General features: G+C 37.7%; 1 protein-coding gene and 1 pseudogene across 1 annotated transcript in view; one reads left to right on the top strand and one right to left on the bottom strand.

Annotated features, from left to right (window-relative positions):
• The window catches only part of LOC113224820 (receptor-type tyrosine-protein phosphatase zeta-like), a 193,107-nt gene that overhangs the window by 82,687 nt on the left and 85,414 nt on the right, over nt 1-25,006 (bottom strand). Inside the window, exons 4-7 of the mRNA XM_026454314.1 lie at nt 8,874-9,053; nt 5,753-5,904; nt 2,091-2,186; nt 1,503-1,569 (exon numbers count right to left, since the gene is read on the bottom strand). Of these exons, the coding sequence (XP_026310099.1) occupies nt 1,503-1,569; nt 2,091-2,186; nt 5,753-5,904; nt 8,874-9,053 (495 nt within the window). The remainder of the gene's footprint in view (nt 1-1,502; nt 1,570-2,090; nt 2,187-5,752; nt 5,905-8,873; nt 9,054-25,006) is intronic.
• On the top strand, nt 20,790-23,886 carry LOC111550160 (annotated as a pseudogene).

Below are 25,006 nucleotides of genomic sequence, written 5' to 3'. Positions count from 1 at the left end.
CTCTCAAGTAGTATCGCTTTAGCAATGTGAAAATGGACTAATACAAGTGAGGTAGACAGAGAGAGGGTAAAGGACTAGAATCTGTCCTCAGCTAATCCAAGAACTGTTCTGCTTTCAAATTAAGAGCCAGAATATAGGCAGAATAATGCTGTTAGGGAATCCATATTCTCAGAGAGAGAGATAATATGTAGTCATAGTGTATCTGACAAAGTATCTTCCTGAATGGCTTTCAGACACTAGGTATTAGAAAGGAAACTTTAAAGAACACAAGCAAGTTTATTCTCAAGCTCATATGAGTGCCTTCCAAGGCACCCACAAAAGTAAAGTACCCTGGGAAAGTAAAGAGGCCTTAAGAGAAAGCCTCAAAGTTCCCATAGTTACACAAGTCAGGGTTAACACCTCTTTCATTGTCCCCACAGGCTGGTGCAAGGTCTGGAACATTCAGAATTCATATATTATACATTTTTTAAGTATAGGAATTCAAACAATTTGCTTTATCTCAGTCTGGATAGAATCCACTTTATGATTTGAGGAGGGGAAAATTAAATTTGACTTATGACATTCAGTGTTGAATTTTGCAATCTGGGTCAATGGAGGGAGATAACAGCTCCATCTTGCGTTTGATTGAGCCTTCCAAAAAAAAAAGCTGCACTACAGGAGTTCACATATTCCTGACTTCTGAAAAGTTGGGTCAATTCAGATCCTCACTGTAATTGACAACGATAAATCAATCCTAGGCCAGGCTTCTGCTTTCAAGAAAAGGATCTTCATGAGTTTTGTTTCTGATTTCAAATTTTGCAGCTTCCCAGAGAGGAATAATCCTCATTTTATTGGTAACTCAGGGCAGCATTAAGATTCTGTGTGTGAGTGCTTAATAAAAATAAAATAGTAATATTAACAGGCTTACAGTCCACTGCCCATGCTGTTAAAAGCATTTGTTGTGACAAATTACAAGATCCATGAGATAGCAGGCAGAACAATGTCAAAGCATATTGCATCTTCTTCTATGTAAGTGTTGACCTTCTTCCAAAAATCTCATCTCCTCATGTTGATAAAGCAAAGGATTTATCAAGGAAACTACCAGGGAATAAATTTTAACTTGAGTAACAATTCCTTTTCTACTTTAAAATATGATATTTATAAAATTCGCTTGTTTCAGATTAGGAATTAGTCTTTAAGGGATGTATGATGCAGAGACATAATAGATAAATAGGCTTTAAATGCATGATATAATTAGATTATTTTCAAGAATAAATTTTTAAAATTTCAATTTCCTACTTACATTAATGTTTCATGCTTTTGATGTAACAAATTTTTCTGATAAATTGTTATTTATTTGGTGAGAAACGTATATATTATCAAGTGCGAAAAGTGAGAGATTGCTCCTCTTTAAAAATGTACTACTTTCTACCTTTTGGAACAAATGATTGTCGTCATATTGTCAACATTCATATCCATCCAAAGCAGAATCTTGAAGAAAGATATTTCCTCAAGTAGCTTACCAAAACGACTAACACTCTCGACTCCATCAATAATCGCTTTGAAATCCAAATTTTCTTCTGTCCCAACCTGTTAAAGAAGAATCACATTCTAAAAATAGAATAAAACATTTGGATAACTATTCAATAAAAACGTGAAGATTAATGAATTCCATTTTAAATATGTGCATTAAAAAATAGTAAGTTCCCAAAACAGGTTTTTTTATAGCTAGGTGAAAAAAAATAAAGCAAACAAAAACCAGACAACTTACATATTTCACTAAGAAAAGTAAATTTTAAAATGTTATGATTCATAGTTACTGATAATAATACACAATTATTAATATGATGCTTTATATGTACAAATTAGCAAATTTATGTACTTATAGAACACTTTGCCCCAGCTGGAAAAGATTCACCCCATTAACAAACACAGAGTCTCCTTTTAAAAATACCAGGCAAGGGTCATCTTTTTTTGAAAATGACCACCAGTTTTAATTTTACTTGTGAGCTCCTCTCTTTGTTAGAAATTATGTCTTGATATTTCACATCGATATTTAATGTGACTCAAAAAGGAATTACATTAGTGTAAAATGTATATATAATTATTACCTCAAACAAAATGGATAAAGCTCTTAACTTCCCTTTTCCTTTAACTGCTTCCTCAAAACTTGAAAATCGGTCCGCATCAAAGCAGTAGATTTGCATCTATAAACGTAACAATGATATTTTTATGATACACAAAGGCTTCATAAAAATCAGCAAAGAGACTTAATAAAACAAGCAATTCAATAAGTTCTATTTGAAAAGTTCTATAAATTGTGTGATTCTACATTCTACGTATTTCCAAAATCTTTTATAAATTACATGTATACAACTACATTTACTATCATTTACCATCCTTTGATAAGGAGGGGACTAGAAAGTTAGACATATCTAAAACCAAAATGACCATTTTGAGATTACCAGGGGACTGTGCAGTAAAATTTATTAAAGCAATTACATGAAATAAATAATCATATGTTACTTTAACTGCTTTATTGAATTTAAAATATAAATTTCTCTTTCTCAAGCGTGCATGCCTTTCTTGAGAGTCCGGAGGTTACCATTCTTTGATATTACCATATTGAGATCTATTAATATTGAAGCTCTCAAGGACTCTCAGCTTCTACCTAAAAAATACCAAAAAAAGTTTTAAGTTTCATATTTTGATTCTTCTCTCCAGCTGTGAGGCTACGCCTTGTTAATTTCTGTTTCCGTCCATATATGTATGTCTCTGTAACAGCCTCTATATAATTTGGTGCTTCTCCTGTCTGGGCTTGGAAATCAGGTGTCTCAGGCTGGATAGAAGTAGAATTAAGGTAAGAGTAGGAAGCCACCGAGAGTGTAAAGCGTAGTTAGTGCTCTGACGGGAGAAATAGAGGTTGTGCAACAGAGGATGGCAGTGGCTCCTGCTTTGGGTGAGTCACCAAAACCTTTTCAGAGACAGGATTTCTAAACTGACCCTACAAGAATGAGCTGGTTTTAGCCAGGTGAAAGGCAGAAGAGAAGGGCATGTGTTCAAGTCAGAAGTACCACATGGGAAAGGCCTATTAGGCAAGACAGTACGACAAGCACGGGAAATTGAAAGAAATACAATTTAAAACTTAATAATTACTAATTTAATAATCCAAGTAAGCAAACTTTTTTCTGACCTCCCATATGGTATTTAGGAGAAGAAATGATAAGGCTTTGTTTGTTTGTTTGTTTGTTTGTTTGTTTGTTTGTTTGTTTTGAGAGGGGGTCTCACTCTGTCACTCAGACTGGAATGCAGTGGCATGATCATGGCTCATTGCAGCATTGACCTCGTGGGCTCAAGTGATCCTCCTACCTCAGCCTCTGAAGTAGTTGGGACGACAGGTGCATGCCACCGTGTTCAGCTATTTTCTCTTATTTTTTGTAGAAATGCAGTCTCACTATGTTGCCCAGACTAGTCTCAAACTCCTGGGCTTAAGTGATCCTCCAGCCTCAGCCTCCTAAAGTGCTGGGATGACAGGTTTGAGCCACCATGATTGGTGAATTGAGAAGACTTGATTGTGAGATGTAGGAGATAAGAAATAAGGAGTAAGCCAGGGATGATCCTTGGGTTTCCTGCTTACACAATTACATAGAGTGTTTTAAAACAACAAACAAGACTAGGCACGTGGCTGACGCCTGTAATGCCAGCACTTTGGGAGACTGAGGTGGGTGGATCACGAGGTCAGGAATTCAAGACCAGCCTGGCCAACGTGGTGAAACTCCGTCTCTACTAAAGATACAAAAAATTATCTAGGTGTGGTGGTGTGCACCTATAATCCCAGCTACTTGAGAGGCTGAGGCAGGAGAATAGCTTGAACCCAGGAGGCGGAGGTTGCAGAGAGCCGAGATCACGCCATTGCACTCCAGCCTGGGCAACAGGGCGAGACTCTGTCTCAAAAAAAAAAAAAAAAAAAAAAAAAAACCTCTGAGAGACAATTTGAGAGGCTTTTGCATTAAAATAACTTTATTAGGTTTAGTGCATGGATTCTGTACCATGTATTTTGATTGCTCAGGGCTCTTGTTGATAGAATTTTTCTTGATTTTCATCTTTGATTTAAATAGGTAATATTGTGAGTAAGCTAAACTCTCAGAAGTGATATGTTGTTTAATGAATTGACTTTGATTACTCTGACAAACTGAATTTGATAAATGTGCTTTACTTTAAAAATATTGAATAAAGAAAAAAATCCAGATTACAAGTTGTAAATGTGAAGGTAGATATCCACCTTTTTTAAAAAGGGTTTTAGTCTTTTAAGAGGTAATTCACCCTATCTTATTTTTATCATTAATAAAACTGCTTTGAATTATAAAATGAATAGTTTCATACTAGGTATTTTAGAAAATATAGAGACTTTAAAGGAGAAAATAAGAGGCACCTATAATGCCATCACCCAAAGAAAATCATTATTAACATTTTCTTGAATTCCATCAATTACTTTTTCTTTTTTTTTTGAGACAGAGTCTCACTCCATCACCCAGTCTGGAGTGCAGTGGTGTGATCTTGGCTCACTGCAACCTCCGCTTCCTGAGTTCAAGTGATTCCTCTGCCTCAGCCTCCTCAGTAGGTGAAATTACACACGAGTGATACCATGTCCAGCTAATTTTTGTATTTTTAGTAGAAGTGGCGTTTCACCATGTTGGCCAGGCTGGTCTGGAACTCCTGACCTCAAGCCATCTGCCCATCTTGTCCTCCCGAAGCGCTGGGATTACAGGCGTGAGCCACCGTGCCTGGCCCGTCAATTACTTTTATGAGTAATAAGTCAATCCTTCATTTAATTTCCATAATAATGTTATAAGGCAGGTGCAGCTACTATGTCAATTTCACAGAAAAAAAATGGAAGCATTGGTAAGTTAAATAATTTATACATTGTTATGTCGTGTAACCAATAACCAAATGGTGGAGCCAAGATTCAAACCTAGTCCATTTGACTCAGGCTTTACTCTCAGTCAATATTTAATTAATTTTCATGTATTAAAAAATTGGAAAAATAATAGTGGTTATACCATTTAACATGTTTCTTTTTAAAACAATTAATACCTTATGATGAACTTTTTTGTGTAAATATATCATTCAAAAACATGATTTTTGTGAAATCTATAATATCCATCATAATGTATTTAAATAATCATTACCCTTTGTTTCAAAATTATATTATAAATAAATTTTTGCAGTTTTTTAATTTTTAGACTAAAATGGCTTTACACTTAAAGATTGGGTATTGAGTGTAAATCATTTAAAATTCTTCAATTTTAGGAAAATAAAATAAAATAGTAAAATAAAAACAAGCAAACTGCTTCCCAGAAAGTCTACCAATTTAGACTTTCTCTAGACATGTAAGAAAACATTTTACTACAAACTCATTTTTTAATAATTATTTTGCCAATTTTAAAGCTGAAAATTTTTCTCATTTTAATCAAAAGATTTAAATCAAAGGATTCTCCAGTATGTTAATGAAATTTTCCCCCTTTTCCTTCATTCATTAATTCGTCAGCATTTATTGATTACCTATTTGTGGCACTTTGGGTTGTTACCACAAAGTGGTAAATCAAAGATAAGTCTTATATTCATTTAGCTTAGTCTAGTATATTAATCAAGTAATAAAAATATCACTTTATAAATTATAATATTGGATTTTAAAATTAATCATATTATATGCTAAATAAAAACATCAATTATTTAGAAAATTAAATAGTAAACAGCAGATCTCCTGACTTACCTCAAGTGGAAATTTTTGTCCTTCTAAACTATGCTCTGATCCATCAGATGACATATTGCATTTTCCCCAGTGAAAAGTTATCTTGCTTGCTTTAAACACCATTTCTGAAACTCCTCCGCTGACACGGTAGTCATTAGTGAGATTAATTTCCACTGAAAAAAGAAATACAATTGCACCTAAGCTTCTGAAAATCAAAATTTTAAATTTCAACTAAATTTCCATCTACTTAAGGTTCATTAAGAAAAATCATTTATTTGATAAATTTACAAAATATGAAGTTGCCAATTTGGAAGCCAAACTTTGTAGGTCTGTACAAAAAACTTAATATATCTTATTGCCACAAATGCAAACTAAGCTGAAGATACTGACTAGTGTATGACTTCAAGGGCAGAAAACAGTCAGTCCACCTGCTCTGTTTGTTTGGTGTCCTAAGATAGCTGTTCCTTGAAAGCTCTGCTTCCCTAAGATGTCAGATGGTAATAAGAAGACAGAGCAAAGTGGGAAGGAACAGAAGGGTTAAAAGAAAAATAAAGTCTTCTCCTTGGAGTGTTGCCACCTTCCTATTTTCAGCCCATTTCTACTCCTTATCAGGCTGCTGCTTATCCCTCCAATTATCACCCAGGCTTCATCAGCAAGCTCCAGAACCTGGGTCCCTGGCTATAGCAGGAAAGGCAGGAAACTCATTCTTATGGAGGAGTTTTGGCCATATCATGTTTGAACCCTGAGTGGCAAAAGCTTAAACTCCCCTGTATGAGTTCCACAGCAGATATTATCTGACTATATTTTAACAGTCTTCTACAGAGTTCTCTTGAGAGCCCAGTGAAAGATTTTGATGTCTCTCAATAAAGTTTAAATAGTCTCTGTTCCATTAGGGAGAAATCACTGTTGGCATCAGGGACTGAATACAACATATTGGTCAGCCAGCTAGGGACACAAACTCCCACTAATAATAATAACAAGCACAATAACAATAACAGCCAACATTTACATATCACTTACGATGTACCATGGACTATACTAAAATTACTTTACATGTATTATTCACTTGATCTTTGGACAACCTTGGGAAGTAGATACTATATAATCCTCATTTTACAGATAAGGAAATTGAGCCACAGAAAGGCTAAGCAGGTTGCTCAAAAGTTCCCCACTGTCATTTCAAGAGCCAGTGGTGAACCCAAGTAATGTAGCTCTATTAGCTCAATGATCTAATAACCACTCTCCCCTAAGAAAAATAAAACCCTCAACACTCTCCATAAAAATAGCTGCCTTCAGACCTACTGTCACCCTCTGTCATTGAATGATTTGGTTTAATTTCCATCTGTTTGGGATCTTATTTATAAAAACATAACCATCAAGCTATCCTTCCCATTTTTCTCTGTTCCTAAAGCCTAGCACATTTTATTGTTTAACAATAAGAAAAGCAAAACAGGGATTTCTACAAAGATTTTTGCTTACAATATATAATAAAGCAGAGGCTCCATGCCCTACTACTTTGTAACACCCTTCAAAACTGAAAATAAAAATAATTTTAAAAATTATTCATTCAAGAAATACTTAGTGTTTATTACGCATCAGGCACTGATGTAGAAAAATCTCTACTTTCATGATTTTTTTTTTTGGAGACAGAGTTTTGCTCTTGTTGCCCAGGCTGGAGTGCAGTGGTGCAATCTCAGCTCACTCAACCTCCAACTCCTGTGTTCAAGCAATTCTCCTGCTTCAGCCTCCCGAGTAGCTGGGATTACAGGCATGCACCACCATGCCTAGCTAATTTTTTTATTTTTAGTAGAGATGTGGTTTTGCCGTGTTGACCAAGCTGGTCTTGAATTCCTGACCTCAGGTGATCCATCCGCCTCGCCCTCCCAAAATGCTGGGATTACAGGTGTGAGCCACTGCACCTGGCATGAGTTCGTTTTTTCATTTGTTTTGCTTTGATTTTTTTGGATAGGATGGGTCACTCCGTTGCCCAGGCTGAAGCGCAGTAGCATGATCTTGGCTCACTGCGGCCTCCACCTCTTGAGTTCAAGTGATTCTTTTGTCCAGCCTCCTGAGTATCTGGAATTACAGCAGTGTGCCACCACACCCAGCTAATTTTTGTATTATTAGTGATTCTTGTCTCTCAGCCTCCTGAGTATCTGGAATTACAGGAGTGTGCCACCAAACCCAGCTAATTTTTGTATTTTTAGTAGAGATGGGTTTTCGCCACATTGGCCAGGCTACTCTGGAACTCTTGACCACAAGTGATCTGCCTGCTTCGGCCTCCCAAAGTATTGTGATCACAGGCATGAGCCACAGTGCCTGGCTACTACTCTCTTGAGTTTTGAAATTAAACTATTACATTCAAATAATTACATTACCTAAATATAGAAAATATTTTAAAAATTCACTAATGATAAAGCTTACCCTCATACAGCTACTATTATAATTTTGAATATTTTTCTAATCTTTGTCTTATGTGTACATGCCTTTACATAATTTCCCAAAAAAGAATTTTTTAAAAAACTAGAATATCAAAAAGGAAAAGGTGTCACTTTTTGGAAATTATTTATATATGTATAGCTTATTAGAATTTGTATTTAAATTTTAATGTATTAATATTTTGCCTTTTTTTTTAAAGATAGTCTCAATAAAAAGGCACTTAGAGAGGGTTTCCTAAGGATGGGATACAACTTTAAACCTTCTATATAGAAGAGCTAGGAATTTATTTTCTTATGTTTCAATTACAGTCAATTGCTTTTTTCATATCCAAATACGACTATAACATGAGGCTAGGTAGAAAAGATCAAACTATAATGCTCAAGAAAAAGAAATCCTGATTGACTAAGTAATTGACTAAATTATATTAGTTGTAAACCACATTATCATATCTTCTAGAGACTGCATCATTATTGTTACATTGTAGGAAAACATGACATGATGACATTGGTCATTTTATTTTTTTGTACAAATTGTCAAAATACTGTCTAAATTTCCCATTTTCTCTGCTCCATTTGGTTTCTTCTACATATAACTTCTATCTAGTTCATAGTACATTATTCAAAGGAAAATCAGACGAAACTAGTCTAAACATACTCCAGGTCTGAAAAATATATTAAAGGCAAAGAGAATGCAAATATTTTACCTGTTTTCCCAGTGTTATGAATGAATGTGTTTTCCAACGATGTTTTATCCCAACCCTGAAATTTAAGTTTCTTAAGATTCACATTTACTTGTGTAAGATCTTCATCAATATTGATAGGAGATTGTTTTGGACTATTACATGTTGGATATTTCTTTCCCCAATTTTTTTGATTCAGTGCACCTAGGGAAAAGAAAGAGTAAGAAACTTAGTTTCTTAAATTACCATGCAAAAGTTAAACTTTATATTATAGTTAATACATTATATAAAAATAGATACAATAGTAGAAAATGTTTGACATCTTTGAACTAATGCATAAAATAATTATGCCTAGATTTGGAGTCTGGATTTCAACATGAAACACTGTAAAAGGTCTACAGAACAACCACGCCACTATAAAAAAAACAAGTTTATAGAACAACAACCAGAGTTTAGTACAACTTTAGTCTACAACATCTTCTTTTTGTGATAAGGGAGTCAATAAGAACTATTATGCAAGCTTGATCTAGTGGCCACCTCTCATAATGTGACAAGTTCCGGGTTCAACAATTGCTTTGTCCAGTCATCACAATTCTTTTGAATCAACAGAAAGCCTAATTGTCCTGTAAGGTTGTTAGTCCTAGCCCAGGGTTCCAGATCGAAAGGAGTGCAGATATAGGAGTAAAGTTCTTTCTCAACACTCTCCATAAAAGTAGCCACCTTCAGATCTACTGTCACCCTCTGTCTTTGAATAATTTGGTTTAATTTCCATCTGTTTAGGATCTTATTTATAAAAACATAATCATCAGGCTATCACTGAAATATCTCCTTCCCATTTTCCTCTAGTCATAAAGCCTAGCACATTTTATTGTTTAACAATAAGAAAAGGAAAACAGGGATTTCTATAAAGGTTTTTGCTTACAATAAGCTGAATTTTCACACGTTCCACAGTATGAAGCGTCCTCTAAACCCAAACTGCCCTTTGTTACCTTTATTTCACCCCTACCTGAAACCGTGAACCACCTGCCATAATCTTATTTCACTGCATGTTAACTGAGCACCCAAGCAGTGCTAAGCATAGGTATGTTCTACTTAAATTTCTTTTAAAATATTGGAAATGTTGAGAATTCAAGTCTCTGGTTAAACGCTAGCATGTCCATGGCCATCACAAGGAAGAAAGGAATGACAATGTAGTTTTCAACTTATATTCTTCTGAATGCTTTTCTTTCTGAAAATGAGAAAGGGTAAGGCCAAGATTTTACATGATTGAGGTTTAGGGAATTATAAGTAAATTTATCTTTGATACAATTCTAGTCTACACTGTCTTCTTTTGTGATAAGTGAGTCAGTAAGAACTAACTTTTATGCAAGCTCTGTCTAATGGCTACCTCTCACAATGTGATGAAAATAACATTGCATAATTTTGCCCAGAAAATAAATAATAATTAGTCACACCATGAAGCCGTCTATAGAGTCACGGAAAATCTGGTAATACATCTCATAGTGAGGCATCTACCAGAATCGATAGGTACTGAAAATCATCTTAAAGTCTAGATGTATACCTAGAGAGCGTTTGAATACATTGTGTTTTAAATATGCACAGTGATGTGTATTTTGGATTCTAGGAATAGTTTTAATGATTTGAGTAATGACGTTTATTTCACTGTAGGGAACTCTGGCATAGGGACAAGAAAACACTGCTTATTTTGATAATGTCAATGTGAGAGAATGAAAGAGAATCTGCAGCACAAATCAATTACGTCCTCTTCATTGCTCACATTTTTAATACAATATAATAAATTCTAAGCACACTTAGAAAGAGTTACATAGTTGTGGTGCACAGAAACATAAAATTTTAAATCTTCAATAACACTGAATATGATATACAAACCTGCTATTTTCCATCACATTTTGTGATTCTCTCTACTGGGAACCTAAAAGGCATCTTATACTTAGCATATCACAAACTGAAGGAACTCTTTTCTGCTCTGAAATAAGCTCCTTCCCCACAGTCTCTGACATCCCCTGAAGTGAGAAGTTACCCTGATGCCTTTGTTTCTCCTTCAGCAAGCCCTTTAGGGTCTGCCTTCAAAATATTTCCCTAATCAGACCACTTATTATCTCTACTGTTACCACCCTAACCCAAGTCACTGTCATCATTTGCCTGTACCTTGCTACCCTGCAAGCAATATCACCATCACCTAGGAGACTGTTGTGAGATTCAGGCCACTACTATAGCCTTATGAAGTCTGAATCTACTTTTTAACAAAATGCCTAGGATATTGATATACACATTAAACTTGGGGAAACACTGGCTTAGACTCCAGTAGTGCCTTCTATCTGGTTTTCAGAATCTTCTCTTGCTCCTTCCACAATTCTGTAATAGTACCACTTATGTAGTAAGTGGAATTATGACTTGGCTCCCAAAATTTCCACCCTATGGTGTAATCATCCTGTACAATTCCCTCCAATTGGGCATGAGCAGTACTTATGAATACGAAGGTATAAGCAGTACTTATGATTATGACCTAATCAAGGTCACTTCCTTGATTAGGTTAAATTTGATGGCAAAGACAGTGGTGGATCACTGCTGTGATTGATTACATTATGTTATAGAAAGCTCCATTTTGGCAAATTGGAGAAAGATTCAAAATGTGGGAGATTTCCTTGCTAGTTTTGGAGAAGTGACCTACCAGGTTGTGAGGGGGCATGTGGCTAAGAACTGAGACTTGCCTCTGGGAGCTGAGAGCATAACCAGGCTTATAATCACAAAAACAAAAAACACCCAACCAGTGACAAAAACAAACAAACAACAACAACAACAAAAACCAAGGACTTCAGTCCTACAACCTCCAGGAAGTGAATTCTGCCAACAACCTAAGTGAACTTGGAAGAGGACCCCAGGATTCAAATGAGACACCTTAATTTCAGATTTCTGAGACCCTAAGCAGAAAAGCCAGCTAAGCATCCCTTCCTCCTCAGCTCCTGACCCACAGAAACTGTGTGATAATACATATGCAGTGTTGTAAGGTGGTAAATTTGTAGTAATTCGTTATGCAGCAAAAGAAAACCAATTCAACTCAGTAACTAAAGTACGCTTTAAAAATATATGTCAGATCACATTACTCCTTGGCTCCAATGCCATTTCAACTTACTCAAAATAAAACATGAACTCCTTGTGATGGCCAACAGATCCTATATGATGTCCCCACTCAAGTCCTCTCTGTTCTGGTTCTCTATCATTCTGCTTTGATCACTCTGCTCCAGTCACAGTGGCTTCCATTCTGTCCCTTGAGTATGCAAAAGGTTGACACTGGCTGTCACCTGTTCCTGGAATATTCCCCACAGATGTCTGTAAGGCTTAAATGACTTGCTTTCTAACTTCAATCAAATCTCTCCTCAAAAGCATCTACTGGAGAGACTTTCTCTGAACTACCCTGTTAAATAGTATACTTCCTCCCTTGGTAACTCTCCATGCCCTCTCCCTACTTCATTTTTCTTCTTTTAACATATTAATTATGCTTATTCATTGTTTCTACAGTACCTCAGAAAAAAAAGACTAGCACATAGTTGGTGTTTGATATGGTTTGGTTGTGTCCCCACCCAAATCTCATCTTGAATTGTAGTCCCCCTAATCCCCACATGATATGGAAGGGACCACGTGGAGATAATTGAATCATTGGAGTGGTTTCCCCCATCCTATTCTCATGACAGTGAGTTAGTTCTCATGAGATCTTATGGTTTTACAAGGGGCTTCCCCCTTCGCTTGACTCTCATTCTTCTCTCTCCTACTGTCTTGTGAAGAAAGACGTGTTTGCCTCCCTTTTTGCCATGATTGTAAGTTTCCCGAGGCCTCCACAGCCCTGTGGAATTGTGAGTCAAGTAAACCTCTTTCCTTTATAAATTACCCAGTCTCAGGTATGTCCTTATAGCAACCTGAGAACAAACTTATACAGTGTTCATTAAACATTTGTTGAATAACTGAATCAAACCAACAAGAAGTGGTAGCCTTTTGTTTTATGAGCTTGAGCTCATAAGGATCAAACATATCATGACATGAAAATGAAAAAAGAACCAAAAAAAATTTGATCAATAAAAGAAGCATTTCTTTACTCAACCGTATGTCTTATTTGATTGTTACATGATAATTTAGTTGAGTAGTCCCTACTAAATTTCTGTGGCTGGGTATCAGAGAGACCTGAAGTCTGAACTATATGAGGTTAGGATAACATATAGCACAATGACAGTAGGTAACTAGATTATGTTTAAAGTGCATGGAATTATTCCATTGAGTGTAGACCAAATTTAAATCACCTACTAGATCATAATGAGGCAGGACAGGCAGTCAAGGAAGTGACCATGTTCTTGGGATGAGGCAACCATGGTGATCATACAGTCAGCACAGTAAACCTCAGCATCTGCATTGTAATTGAGCTCATTCAAACAAAGCTTTCTTCAGTAGGGCCTTTCCCTTCCAGAGAGCATGCACATTTTGATTTTACCTGTCCCCAAACTGACCCTATGCTCATTATAAAAGTAAAAAGCACACCCCTGGGTGGAGTTTTAAGATGCTAATGAGACATGCAACATATGAACAAGCATGTACAGTTACTGCACATGTGCACCCAGAAGACCACCCAGAACATGCTTACTAGTAACACCTCTTCCCACCTCTTTATGAATCATCTTTTAAAACTCCCAAAAAGGGAGTCTTACGCTTTATTCATTATTTCAACATCCCAGCACTGAGGAAAAAAGACTGGCATGGGTATATGATATTGTTTGGCTGTGTCCCCACCTAAAACTCCCCAAAAGGGTGTCTCCCTAGTGCCAGTTTTTGCTGTCTCACCCTTACGAACAGCCTGTCCTGAATTCTTTCTCTCTCAGGGTATACTGTCTATTCTGTACCTAACTTTCAAAATATCTTTATCCATTGTAATAAATTACTCTATGCTACACCTCCTTTGCTGTGTAGCTCTTGTTTAAACTATTTTAAACCAAGAAGAAAGAACTGAGTTATCACTTCAGCTATCAACAATAGTACTTTGTACACTGCGGGCTCAAGATCCTTTCTTAATTTTCATGATTAAAAAGCAAAATAAAAGAGGCCAAATTTAAAAAATGCTTTTTTTAGTGGAAAAATCAACAAACAGATAAATAAACAGAAGAAAAATAAGAACTTGAAATTCTTCATGCAAAGCACTCTAAAAGGGAGACTGTTTCAAATCACCATGAGTAGAAAACCAAAGGAAATCAACTAAGGAAGTGTTAAAATTGTGCACAGGGGCCGAGCATGGTGACTCACACCTGTAATCCCAGCTCTTTGGGAGGACAAGTTGGATGGATCACGAGGTCAGGAGTTCGAGACCAGCCTGGCCAATATGGTGAAACCCCATCTCTACTAAAAAATACAAAAATCAACTGGGTATGGCGGTGCGTGCCTGTAGTCCCAGCTACTCGGGAGGCTGAGTCAGAAGCACTGCTTGAACCTGAGAAGTGGAGGTTGCAGTGAGCCAAGATTGTGCCATTGCACTCCAGCCTGGGCGACACAGCGAGACTCCATCTAAAAAAAAAATTGTGCACAGGAATAAAACAAAGACAAAAGAACCATTAAATACATTTTATCTGTCTTTAATAATGAAACATTAGACTAATCTTATTCTTAAACATTATTGTTGTTATCATTATTATTATTACTATTATTTTGGGACAGAGCCTCTCTCTGTTGCCCAGGCTGAAGTACAGTGGTGCAATCTCTGCTCACTGCAACCTCTGCCTCCTGGGTTCAAGTGATTCTCCTGTCTCAGCTTCCCGAGTAGCTGGGATTACAGGCACGTGCCACCACACCCAGCTAACTTTTTGTATTTTTAGTAGAAACGAGGTTTTACCATGTTGGCCAGGCTGGTCTTGAACTCCTGACCTTGTGATCCTCCCACTTCAGTCTCCCAAATGCTGAGATTACAGGTGTGAACCACTGCGTCTGGCCTTAAATATTATTTTTTTGAATTCCCAAATTAGTATGTTTAATGTGGCATCTGGAGACATCAGTTCATATAGTGGTTAAAGGCCAGGATGATGCATCTGAGAAAGCAGGTATACAGAATTCACTACATTGTATCCACCTGAGTGTTATTAGGAACTATTGTGAAGGAAGAAATTAGGACACTGACTGTAGTTGCAGCAGATTATCAGATTGATTAACCCATAAGGAGGACAGCAGAATACTAAATAGGAGCTCCAGAGAATTAACCTAAGTTATTCATTTAGGTATTTATCCATGCTTTCATCCACTCATTGACTTACCTGAATAAAGAACACTCCTATAAATTTCCCATGCTTACCTCCATTGAAGCACTTAACATACTCTATTTTGCCTGTTAACTTGCCGATTTCATCTATACACCATTGCCAAACTCTGAGTCTGGCATATGCTAGAAAGAAATTAAGTGCTTGTGAAATTGTCTTTGTGCATCAAATGAATGCATTTAATATTTGCATACATATGCATCCTCTATTCCAAGCCGAATGGAAAGCAATTCTAGGCTCCGCAGGGGATACGCATGAGTTCAAGTTTGTTACCTTGCCTGTGTGTTTATTATTACATTCCGGAAGGGTGGGGGTCTGTTAAATAAATAGACAAATGCTTAAAAGGAATAGACGCAATGAAGGAAAATAAACATGGATAACAAAAGCACACTAATGCAGGCCTTGAAGGATGGACAGAATTATGACAGGCCAGAGAAGAAACCAAGAACATATCTTGCTGACAAGCCTGAGCAAACTCATGGTGGCAGAAAAGTTCAGGCAATGCTGAGAGCAGTGAGCAGGCCAGCTTAGTCAAATGAGCAGAGTGAATGCAGCGGTATTCTACAGAGGGAGATGGAAAGGCAGACTATGATCACTGTGCCTGGGGAGACCAGTGAGAGGCAGGGAGGCTTTGGAAGAGGAATGAGCTCATAGACGTCTCATCACAGAAATTAAGCAGGTAGGAATGCAGGATAGGCAGGAAGGGAGAGGCTGCGTAATGACTATTTTCATAGACATCTCCTATTTGTCTTAATTTTATTTTTATAGCATCAATATACTTATTTAAACTACAATATGTCTGTCTCTTATTTATGTTTCTTTAATGGAAGAAAATGTTTCAGTTCCTTTCTTAGAGCCTGGCACTGAAGAATGAAATCGGGGCCGGGCGCGGTGGCTCAAACCTATAATCCCAGCACTTTGGGAGGCCGAGATGGGCGGATCACGAGGTCAGGAGAAGACCATCCTGGTTAACACGGTGAAACCCCGTCTCTACTAAAAAACATACAAAAAACTAGCCGGGCGAGGTGGCGGGCGCCTGTAGTCCCAGCTACTGGGGAGGCTGAGGCAGGAGAATGGCGTAAACCCGGGAGGCGGAGCTTGCAGTGAGCTGAGATCCGGCCACTGCACTCCAGCCTAGGCGACAGAGCGAGACTCCGTCTCAATAAATAAATAAATAAATAAATAAAATAAAAATAAAAAGAATGAAATCAACATTTGCTGAATGAAAAAAAAAAAATGCTTCCGTGAGATAACTGTAGTTAGCACCCTTCGATGTTCATGTGCCATAGATATTTCACCAATGAGTGTTCTAGATAGAAACACACCTTAAAAAACATTCTGTGCGAGGAAACATTACTCCACCAGCCATTAACACAAGAATATGAACTAAGAAAAACTAAAGTCTAACAGGGGAAATGTGTCAGAAAAAAATACCAGTGCAGGTTTTTGAATATTTGAAGGAAAAACTGAGTAAATTATGCAGATGAAATAAAAATCAAAGAAAAAAATAATTTTTCCCTCTTATTTTCTCTCATTTTTGCATTGTTCTTGTTGAGTCTTACTTTCAAATATCAGATTAATGGAAAAATAATTATAATTTTTTTAAGGTATTCAGCAGAGATCCACCAAAAATTAATAGATATGTAATAAAAATCTCAATATTGATTTCTTTTAAAGGTTCCTATAAATTGCTATTATTTAATAAGATTTTAATAACAGGATACATAGAACTGATTCTTTAAAGATCAAGATATTGTTAAGCAAAAATATATATTACTTTTTTTTTTTTTTTGAGACGGAGTCTCGCTCTGTCACCCAAGCTGGAGTGCACTGGCCAGATCTCAGCTCACTGCAAGCTCTGCCTCCCGGGTTTACGCCATTCTCCTGCCTCAGCCTCCCCAGTAGCTGGGACTACAGGCGCCCGCCACCTCGCCAGGCTAGTTTTTTGTATTTTTTAGTAGAGACGGGGTTTCACCGTGTTAGCCAGGATGGTCTCGATCTCCTGACCTTGTGATCCGCCCGCCTCGGCCTCCCAAAGTGCTGGGATTACAGGCTTGTGCCACCGCGCCCAGCCTCTATTACTTTTATTCTTAATGAATTTCTTGTGTCGTCAGGTTTTGAAGTAAGAAAATGTTTGTGCCTCGGCTGGGTGTGGGTGGCTCACACCTGTAATCCCAGCACTTTGGGAGGCCAAGATGGGCAGATCACCTGAGATCAGGAGTTCAAGACCAGCCTGGCCAACATAGTGAAACCCCATCTGTACTAAAATTACAAAAACATTAGCCAGGTGTGTTGGTGCACACCCATAATCACAGCTAATCAGGAGGCTGAGGCAGGAGAATCACTGGAACCTGGGAGGCGGAGGTTGCAGTGAGCCAAGATTGCGCCACTATACCCCAGCCTGGGTGACAGAGGAAGACACCATCTCAAAAAAAAGTTTGTGTCTCTACATATTCACATATAAAAATATTATGAAAAGGCAAAATAAGTGTAATATTGAAGTGAAGACTACAGTAATCATAGCATCTAACACCAGTTGTCCTGAATAAACGCTACTTAGTGCTCCACACACTGTAAGTCACAGCTTTATAAATTACCTTGGGCTTGCTTTCTACATGCTAACAAACATACCAAACACCAAAATTAAAAAGTTATTTAAATAGTATAAAGCTATCAGTGGTGAGTGACTTGTATTCAAGTTTTAGTTTAATAAAATACAAAAATGAAGTAATTCAGTATTTTTTCAATGATAAGTAGCATACAATTAAGAATTCCAGCAAAATGGAAAGATGACATACTTAAGAAGACACTTTTTAGATGCAAGAGTTAGCTGCTTGAAAAAAGAGACTTCCTCAAAGATAAGAAACTAAAACCAAAAGTTACTGAATAACAATCACTAAGAGGTTATATGTCTTAATGATAAATGCCATCACATAGACCGACTCAAAGCAAAGGAAGAGGGATGTCTGTGCCAACTTCTCATGTTGACAATAAGAATGAGGATGTGTTTCCATGCACAAATTAGTGTGCCTCTTTGTGTTTTTGGCCAGAGGTTTCTGCAGCTAGAAACAGCAAAGCAATTGCCCAATGTTGATTATAGCTGCTATTAAAGCTGAAATAAAGGCAGATCAAATGCAAACAATTTCAGAATAATAATCTGTTTCATCAAACTACATTTTCCTTTGTTTTATGTACTAATGGGACAATCACATCAGGACAGCAAAAAATCTTTGCAAGTCTGCCTAATATATGCAATTGGCAGGGGGTTACATGTCAGAGAAGGTAGTTATCAATTTATTTAGGAAAATTCTAGCACAAATTCCTTTTAGCATTATGTTATTTAAGAAAATCATTAACTAAAGTCCAACACAAATAGGCAGAGAAATAGACCAGAAACTTTTTGCAAAGTTCCTGTTTAAAATTTGAGGACCTTTGCAAGTTGAAAAAAACATCTAAAACAAACAAAAACCCAATACAACATAACAACAAAAACTACTGCTCTATAGTGCAATAAACTGAAATTTTTTTTGGAGACCACATGGGAAAAAAATAAACACAAGACGAAAAAAAGATCAAAGGACACTGATGTAGTAAAATACCATTACATTGAGGATAAGTAATCAAGACCTTATAATCTGTGGTGGGCATAAATTAAATCCATAAACAGAATAAATATAATTATCATAATGGTTGATAACTAACTTGCTGCTTTAATCAGAGAATGAAACAAAACTTACAGAGAAATAAAGAAAATTTTAGTTAAAGCAAGAAATTATGGAAGTACAAATAAATACAACAGAATTGAGGCCAATAAATAAGATGTCAGCTGGGCAAGATGGCTCACACCTGTAATCCCAGCACTTTGGGAGGCTGAGACCAGTGGATCACCTGAGGTCTGGAGTTCAAGACCAGCCTGGTCAACACAGCAAAACCCTGTATCTACTAAAGATACAAAAATTAGTCGGGCCTGGTGGTGCGTGCCTGTAATCCCAGCTACTTGGGAGGCTGAAACAGGAGAATCGCTTGAACCTGGGAGGCGGAGGTTGCAGTGAGCTGAGATTGTGCCACTGCACTCCAGCCTGGGCTAACAGAGTGAGACTGTGTCAAAAACAGCAACAACAACAAAAGATGTCATTTTGAAGGTTAGGAATGTTTGACAGGATTCTTATTTGGGAGTGAGGAAGGGAGAAGGGCAAAGGATGACGTCTAAAACCCCGACGGGGACATACCTGAGTGTATCATGGTACCAGTCATGTTGATAGAGAATATGAATAGAAAGACTTTGAATTTTGTTTTGAACCTACAGACTTGGAAATTTCAATGGAATTTCATTAAACAACAAAAAATATGGGTCTGGGAGGCACTGGTCTGGGGAATATTAGTATACAGATAGCATACATTTATAACCACAGACGTGGGTGAAATACTTCAATCAAAGTTGACAAGCAAGAAGAGGTTCAATGATAAGATGGTGGAGAGCATTAACATTTAGGCAGCATAAAGGGGAGCAGGAGCACCAAATGGACTTAAGAATGAGTGGCCTGAAAAGGAATTGCAAACCTAGGAGAAGACAGTTCATGAAAGTCATAGAAACATGGTTTCAACAATGAGTATCCCAAAGTGGGTGTCATACACAACAGAGAGACTGCCCAAGCGTCATGAGTGAAGAGTGAGTTTGAATTTGGTTATTTCCCAACTCCAAACCCTACATTCATAGAATAAATCAATTTCAGTGACAAGATGGACTTGCAATTCAGACTACAGAGTGAATTAGAGGGAACCGGTAGAATTAAAGTACTTTTTAAAAAAAGTTTGCTGCGAACGAAAGAAGAATGATAAGGTGGCACACAGAGACAGATGCAAGGATGAGAAATGGATTTTTTCTTAAGACAGAGGGAAACATAAGTATGCGTATATATTGAGAGGAAAGAATTATTAAAAGAAAGAGTTTGAAGTTATGGAAAGTTGATGATCAAATATCCCAAAAGAGAAAATACAAAGCATGAATAGAGTATTATTAGCCTAAGGGAGGAAAGAAGCACAAGAGAGGCATGGAATATGGATTCATATGGATTTAGCTATATTTAGAATAGGGGAGTGAGAAATCTGATGTTCATGCCCTGTATTTCTGTTTGATAGCTACATCCCATCACATTGGAGGAGAAGTTTGGCAGTTGAACTAACACGAGCTCAGTCTCTGCACCACCACTTACTGGAGCCTCAGTTACCTTATCTGTAAAAGAAAGAATAATCTCCACCTCTCAGACTGTGCAAATTAAATCAGATAATATATGTAAATGGGCAGGCAGACAGTACAAATCTTTTCAATCCCTTTCCCTATTTTCTCAGAAAAACTGGTATCAGTATCATTCACTGCAAGGGAGGAGCAGGTGTGAGAATAGGCTTGAGGAAATAGTGAAGAATAAAATCGTGGACATTTAGGCTGAGGGAAAGCACTGAGGGCTCTCCTGACGTGGGAGACCATGAACCTGTAGAGGCACCTTTTAAAAGTGTGTATTGGAAGAAGCAGTGGTGAGAACAACCTCTGGACAGACCAAAGCTCATGCAATGCTGCATCCTGTGCTCAGCCGCATCCCGCACCCAGCACCTACGTCCCGCCACCATCGGCGCCACCATGCCCAAGAGAAAGCCTGAAGGGGATGTGAAAGGAGATACAGCCAAAGTGAAGGATGAACCACAGAGAAGATCTGCGAGATTGTCTGCTAAACCTGCTCCTCCAAAGCCAGAGCCCAGGCCTAAAAAGGCCCTGCAAAGAAGGGAGAGAAGGTACCCAGAGGGAAAAAGGGAAAAGCTGATGCTGGCAAGAAGGGGAATAACCCTGCAGAAATGGAGACCAGACACAGAAAGCTGAAGGTGCTGCAAATGCCAAGCGAAGTGTGTGCATTTTGGTAACTGTGTACTGGAGACTGTACAGTTTGAAATATTTTTATCAAGTTTTTTAAAATGCGAAATTTTATTTTACTTTTTTTTTTAAGCTGTGTTGTTAGGACACAGAACATTTCATTATTGTTTTTAGGGGAAGGAGCATATGTCACCAATGAATGTCTCCGAATCTGGATTGATGTGCAGAAAACACCTTTCCCTTCTAGTTTTGAGAGACTTCCTCTTGGTTCCCAGGAGGAAAGATTTCCTGACTTTGACACACATAGCCACCTTGGTGCAAAAGCCTTGTGGTATGGAAAACAAATTAGTTCTTATGTCCTCTTCTCCCTTTCCACCTTTCAGCATAGACTTAACTCCCTTAAACCCAAACATCTGTTGGGACCTGACCCCCATTAACTGGTTACCAGTGTGTCAGGCAATCTGGACTTTCCAGTGGTGCCATTGAGATAGCGTGCCTCAAAAGAGCAGTGGTCATCAAAAAGTGGGGAAAGGATATGAACAGACATTTCTCAAAAGAAGACATTCATACAGCCAACAGACACATGAAAAAATGCTCATCATCACTGGCCATCAGAGAAATGCAAATCAAAACCACAATGAGATACCATCTCACACCAGTTAGAATGGCAATCATTAAAAAATCAGGAAACAATAGGTGTTGGAGAGGATGTGGAGAAATAGGAACACTTTTACACTGTTGGTGGGATTGTAAACTAGTTCAACCATTATGGAAAACAGTATGGCGATTCCTCAAGGATCTAGAACTAGATGTACCATATGACCCAGCCATCCCACTACTGGGTATATACCCAAAGGATTATAAATTATGCTACTACAAAGACACATGCACACGTATGTTTATTGCGGCACTATTCACAATAGCAAAGACTTGGAATCAACCCAAATGTCCATCAGTGACAGACTGGATTAAGAAAATGTGGCACATATACACCATGGAATACTATGCAGCCATAAAAAAGGATGAGTTTGCGTCCTTTGTAGGGACATGGATGCAGCTGGAAACCATCATTCTTAGCAAACTATCACAAGAAGAGAAAACCAAACACCGCATGTTCTCACTCATAGGTGGGAACTGAACAATGAGCTCACTTGGACTCGGGAAGGGGAACATCACACACTGGGGCCTATCATGGGGAGGGGGGAGGGGGGAGGGATTGCCCTGGGGAGTTATACCTGATATAAATGATGAATTGATGGGTGCTGACGAGTTGATGGGTGCAGCACACCAACATGGCACATGTATACATATGTAACAAACCTGCACGTTATGCACATGTTACCCTAGAACTTAAAGTGTAATAAAAAAAAAAAAAAAAAAAGAGCAGTGGTTATGTTTCTAGATTGTGACTCTTCAAATAAATCCTGCCATTTTCATTTCATTTCTGAAAGTCAGGGTTGGTTGTGAAAAGCTGTTAAACACATGCTAAATGTGAAATGTCAACCCTCACTCGAAACTTTCCCTGCTCAGTGCATCAGATGAAGACTTCATTGAGTTTTATAGTGGCTTTCTGATTTTTGGTAGTCCAGTAGAGAAGGATTTTTGAAAGTTGTTATATACTGTTAATAACTGCCCATGTCCTGACTGAAATTCCATGATTGTTTATGGAAAGTGTCTTCAATAAAGCTGGATACAGTTTGGCTTGGAAAAAATAAAAATTTTAAAAAAGTGTGTATTTTCGGTTTAACTTTTCGATTTTTAAGAAATGTTTGGGAAAGTCAATATTCCTGATGGACAAGCAGAGAGGACAGGTCGTTGCAGTCCTAAGTGGAAATCAGTAGGATGAATGTGAATAGGAAGTATAAAAAGCTAGAGAACTAGAGATTCTGGCTAGACAATGCTGAAGCTCTCTCCCCACCACCCCCATCTCTAATCTGGTATGGGGAAAGGAAGGTAATTTTTAAAAAGCTATCAAACCGTCAGAACCACAAAGTCCTCCTATCTTTCACTTTAAATTATAAGATGATAGAGTGATAGTGCTGAAACCCAACACTGCAGTGTTTCTGTTGCTGTAGCCTGGTATCAAATATTTAATTAAAATTGGAAAAATTGCAGATAAAATTTCACAAACTCCCGGAACAACAGAGTTCTTGTTGCTCTAACCCCCACTGACAAGACACCACTTCCAGAAGAAAGAAAAGGCTCAGAGACAAGGTGACACTGTGACTAATGTTATGACCTTTACATTTGCCTGATTCTAATTGCACCCCCTGAATTTTAATACTCAGGATTCAGACTGAAGGCAATGCAGGTTGATTAATTATAGGACTTTTCTGTAGCCCTTGCTGTTAACTACTTGCCCTCAATGTTAACTAACTGTCCTCAATGAAAGGCAAGCAAACTATTTATGGAGTGATGAGAGAAATAGAGTGAGATTTCTTTCCTTTGTTGCTGCAGTCTTGTTATTACCAATGAGATGGCAAATACAGAACCAAAAAAAAAAAAAAAAAAAGCCCTGATGGAAATTGCCCCTTGGTTTGGGAAATAAAAATCTCTTCTTGCAAAATAGCTCTGAAAGTTGCCTTAGGGTCACTGTAAGCCCTCTTGTGGTCATTAACTTTTCCCCTTCTTCAATAACTGATGAGCTAAGTTCTCATAGCACAGAAGTAGCAGTGCAATGGAAAACAACACAAGTCTCTGTCAGTGACACTACCATCAGGTCTGTACTCAATGCTTATTATCCACATACTTATTATAGATATGGGGCATGACTATGGCTCTGTTTCCTGCCATTGGTAAAAGTGCCAACGACACAGAATTGAAATCTGAGACACAGCGGCAACCTGGTATATCCTTCTATTCACGGTAGGACCTCTGCTGAACCACAGCACTGTTTCATTGTTTTGGTTGAAGCCCACACTGCCCATATGGCAGAAGCTTCTGGCTTGATTCCTATTTGAGTCATTGGTTCCTCCTTTCTGTATACACTTATCACAGAATACTCTTACATCAGATCTCCTAGATGCATTGTTACTGGTCACATTCAAGGAACAAGAAAGAAGCTGTGGACCCATTATGATAGCAATAAATCTGCTGCCACGGTTAGGAATTCTATATTTTATATTGTCCACAGATCCCATCAAAACTTAACGCTACCGATTGCAGCTTTTATTTGTTCATTTGTTTACTAATTCATCAAATGTTTATGATGTGCCTAATGTGAGACAGAACATACACCTGGTACATAAGATTCAAAGATCAATAAAAGTGCCATCATCAAAGAACTCATGTTCTAGTGATGACCAAAGATATAAAAATTGCAAAATATAAGATAATCTAGTGAATATAATAGCAGAAATATGCATAGGGTATTCCAGGGACACGAAAGAGAGGTACCTAACCCAGATGGGATATGAGACAAGTAAGGCTTTCTAGATAAAAAGGCACTTGAAATAAGTCTCAATAAACAGGTATCCAATTGAAGGTAAGGAAGAAATTCATGGCTGAAGGCATCTAGGAAGACAGAAAATAGCATCAGTACAGAAGACAGAATGCATGGATGTTAGGGGAGAACAGTAGGAGGTTCTATGTGCTCAGACATGGAATGCAAGGCAGTGAATGGAGGGGCTGTAAGAACAAATGAAAAAATTTGGGGGCTTTGCATGCCAGAATAAGGGCTTTAAAATTTTCTAGTAAGCTATTGAAGGTGTTTAAGATACAAGTGTCGCCAGGCGCGGTGGCTCACGCTTGTAATCCCAGTTCTCAGGGAGGCAGAGGCGGGAGGATAGCTTGAGCCCAGGAGTTCGAGACCTGCCTGGGTAATATAGCAAGACCCCGTTCTCCACAAAAAGGAAAAAAAAAAAAAAAAAAAAAAAAAGACAAAGATGCAAGTGTCATGGTCATATTTAAATTTTATGGAGGTAACTGTGGTTACAGAGTTAAGGAACACAAAACTGACGGCAGATAGGTCAGTTAGAAGGTTTTAGAAA

This window comes from Piliocolobus tephrosceles, unplaced genomic scaffold (genome assembly GCF_002776525.5).
Source record: "Piliocolobus tephrosceles isolate RC106 unplaced genomic scaffold, ASM277652v3 unscaffolded_40, whole genome shotgun sequence".
Lineage (NCBI taxonomy): Eukaryota > Metazoa > Chordata > Mammalia > Primates > Cercopithecidae > Piliocolobus > Piliocolobus tephrosceles.
This window is presented reverse-complemented; position numbering and strand designations above follow the sequence as displayed.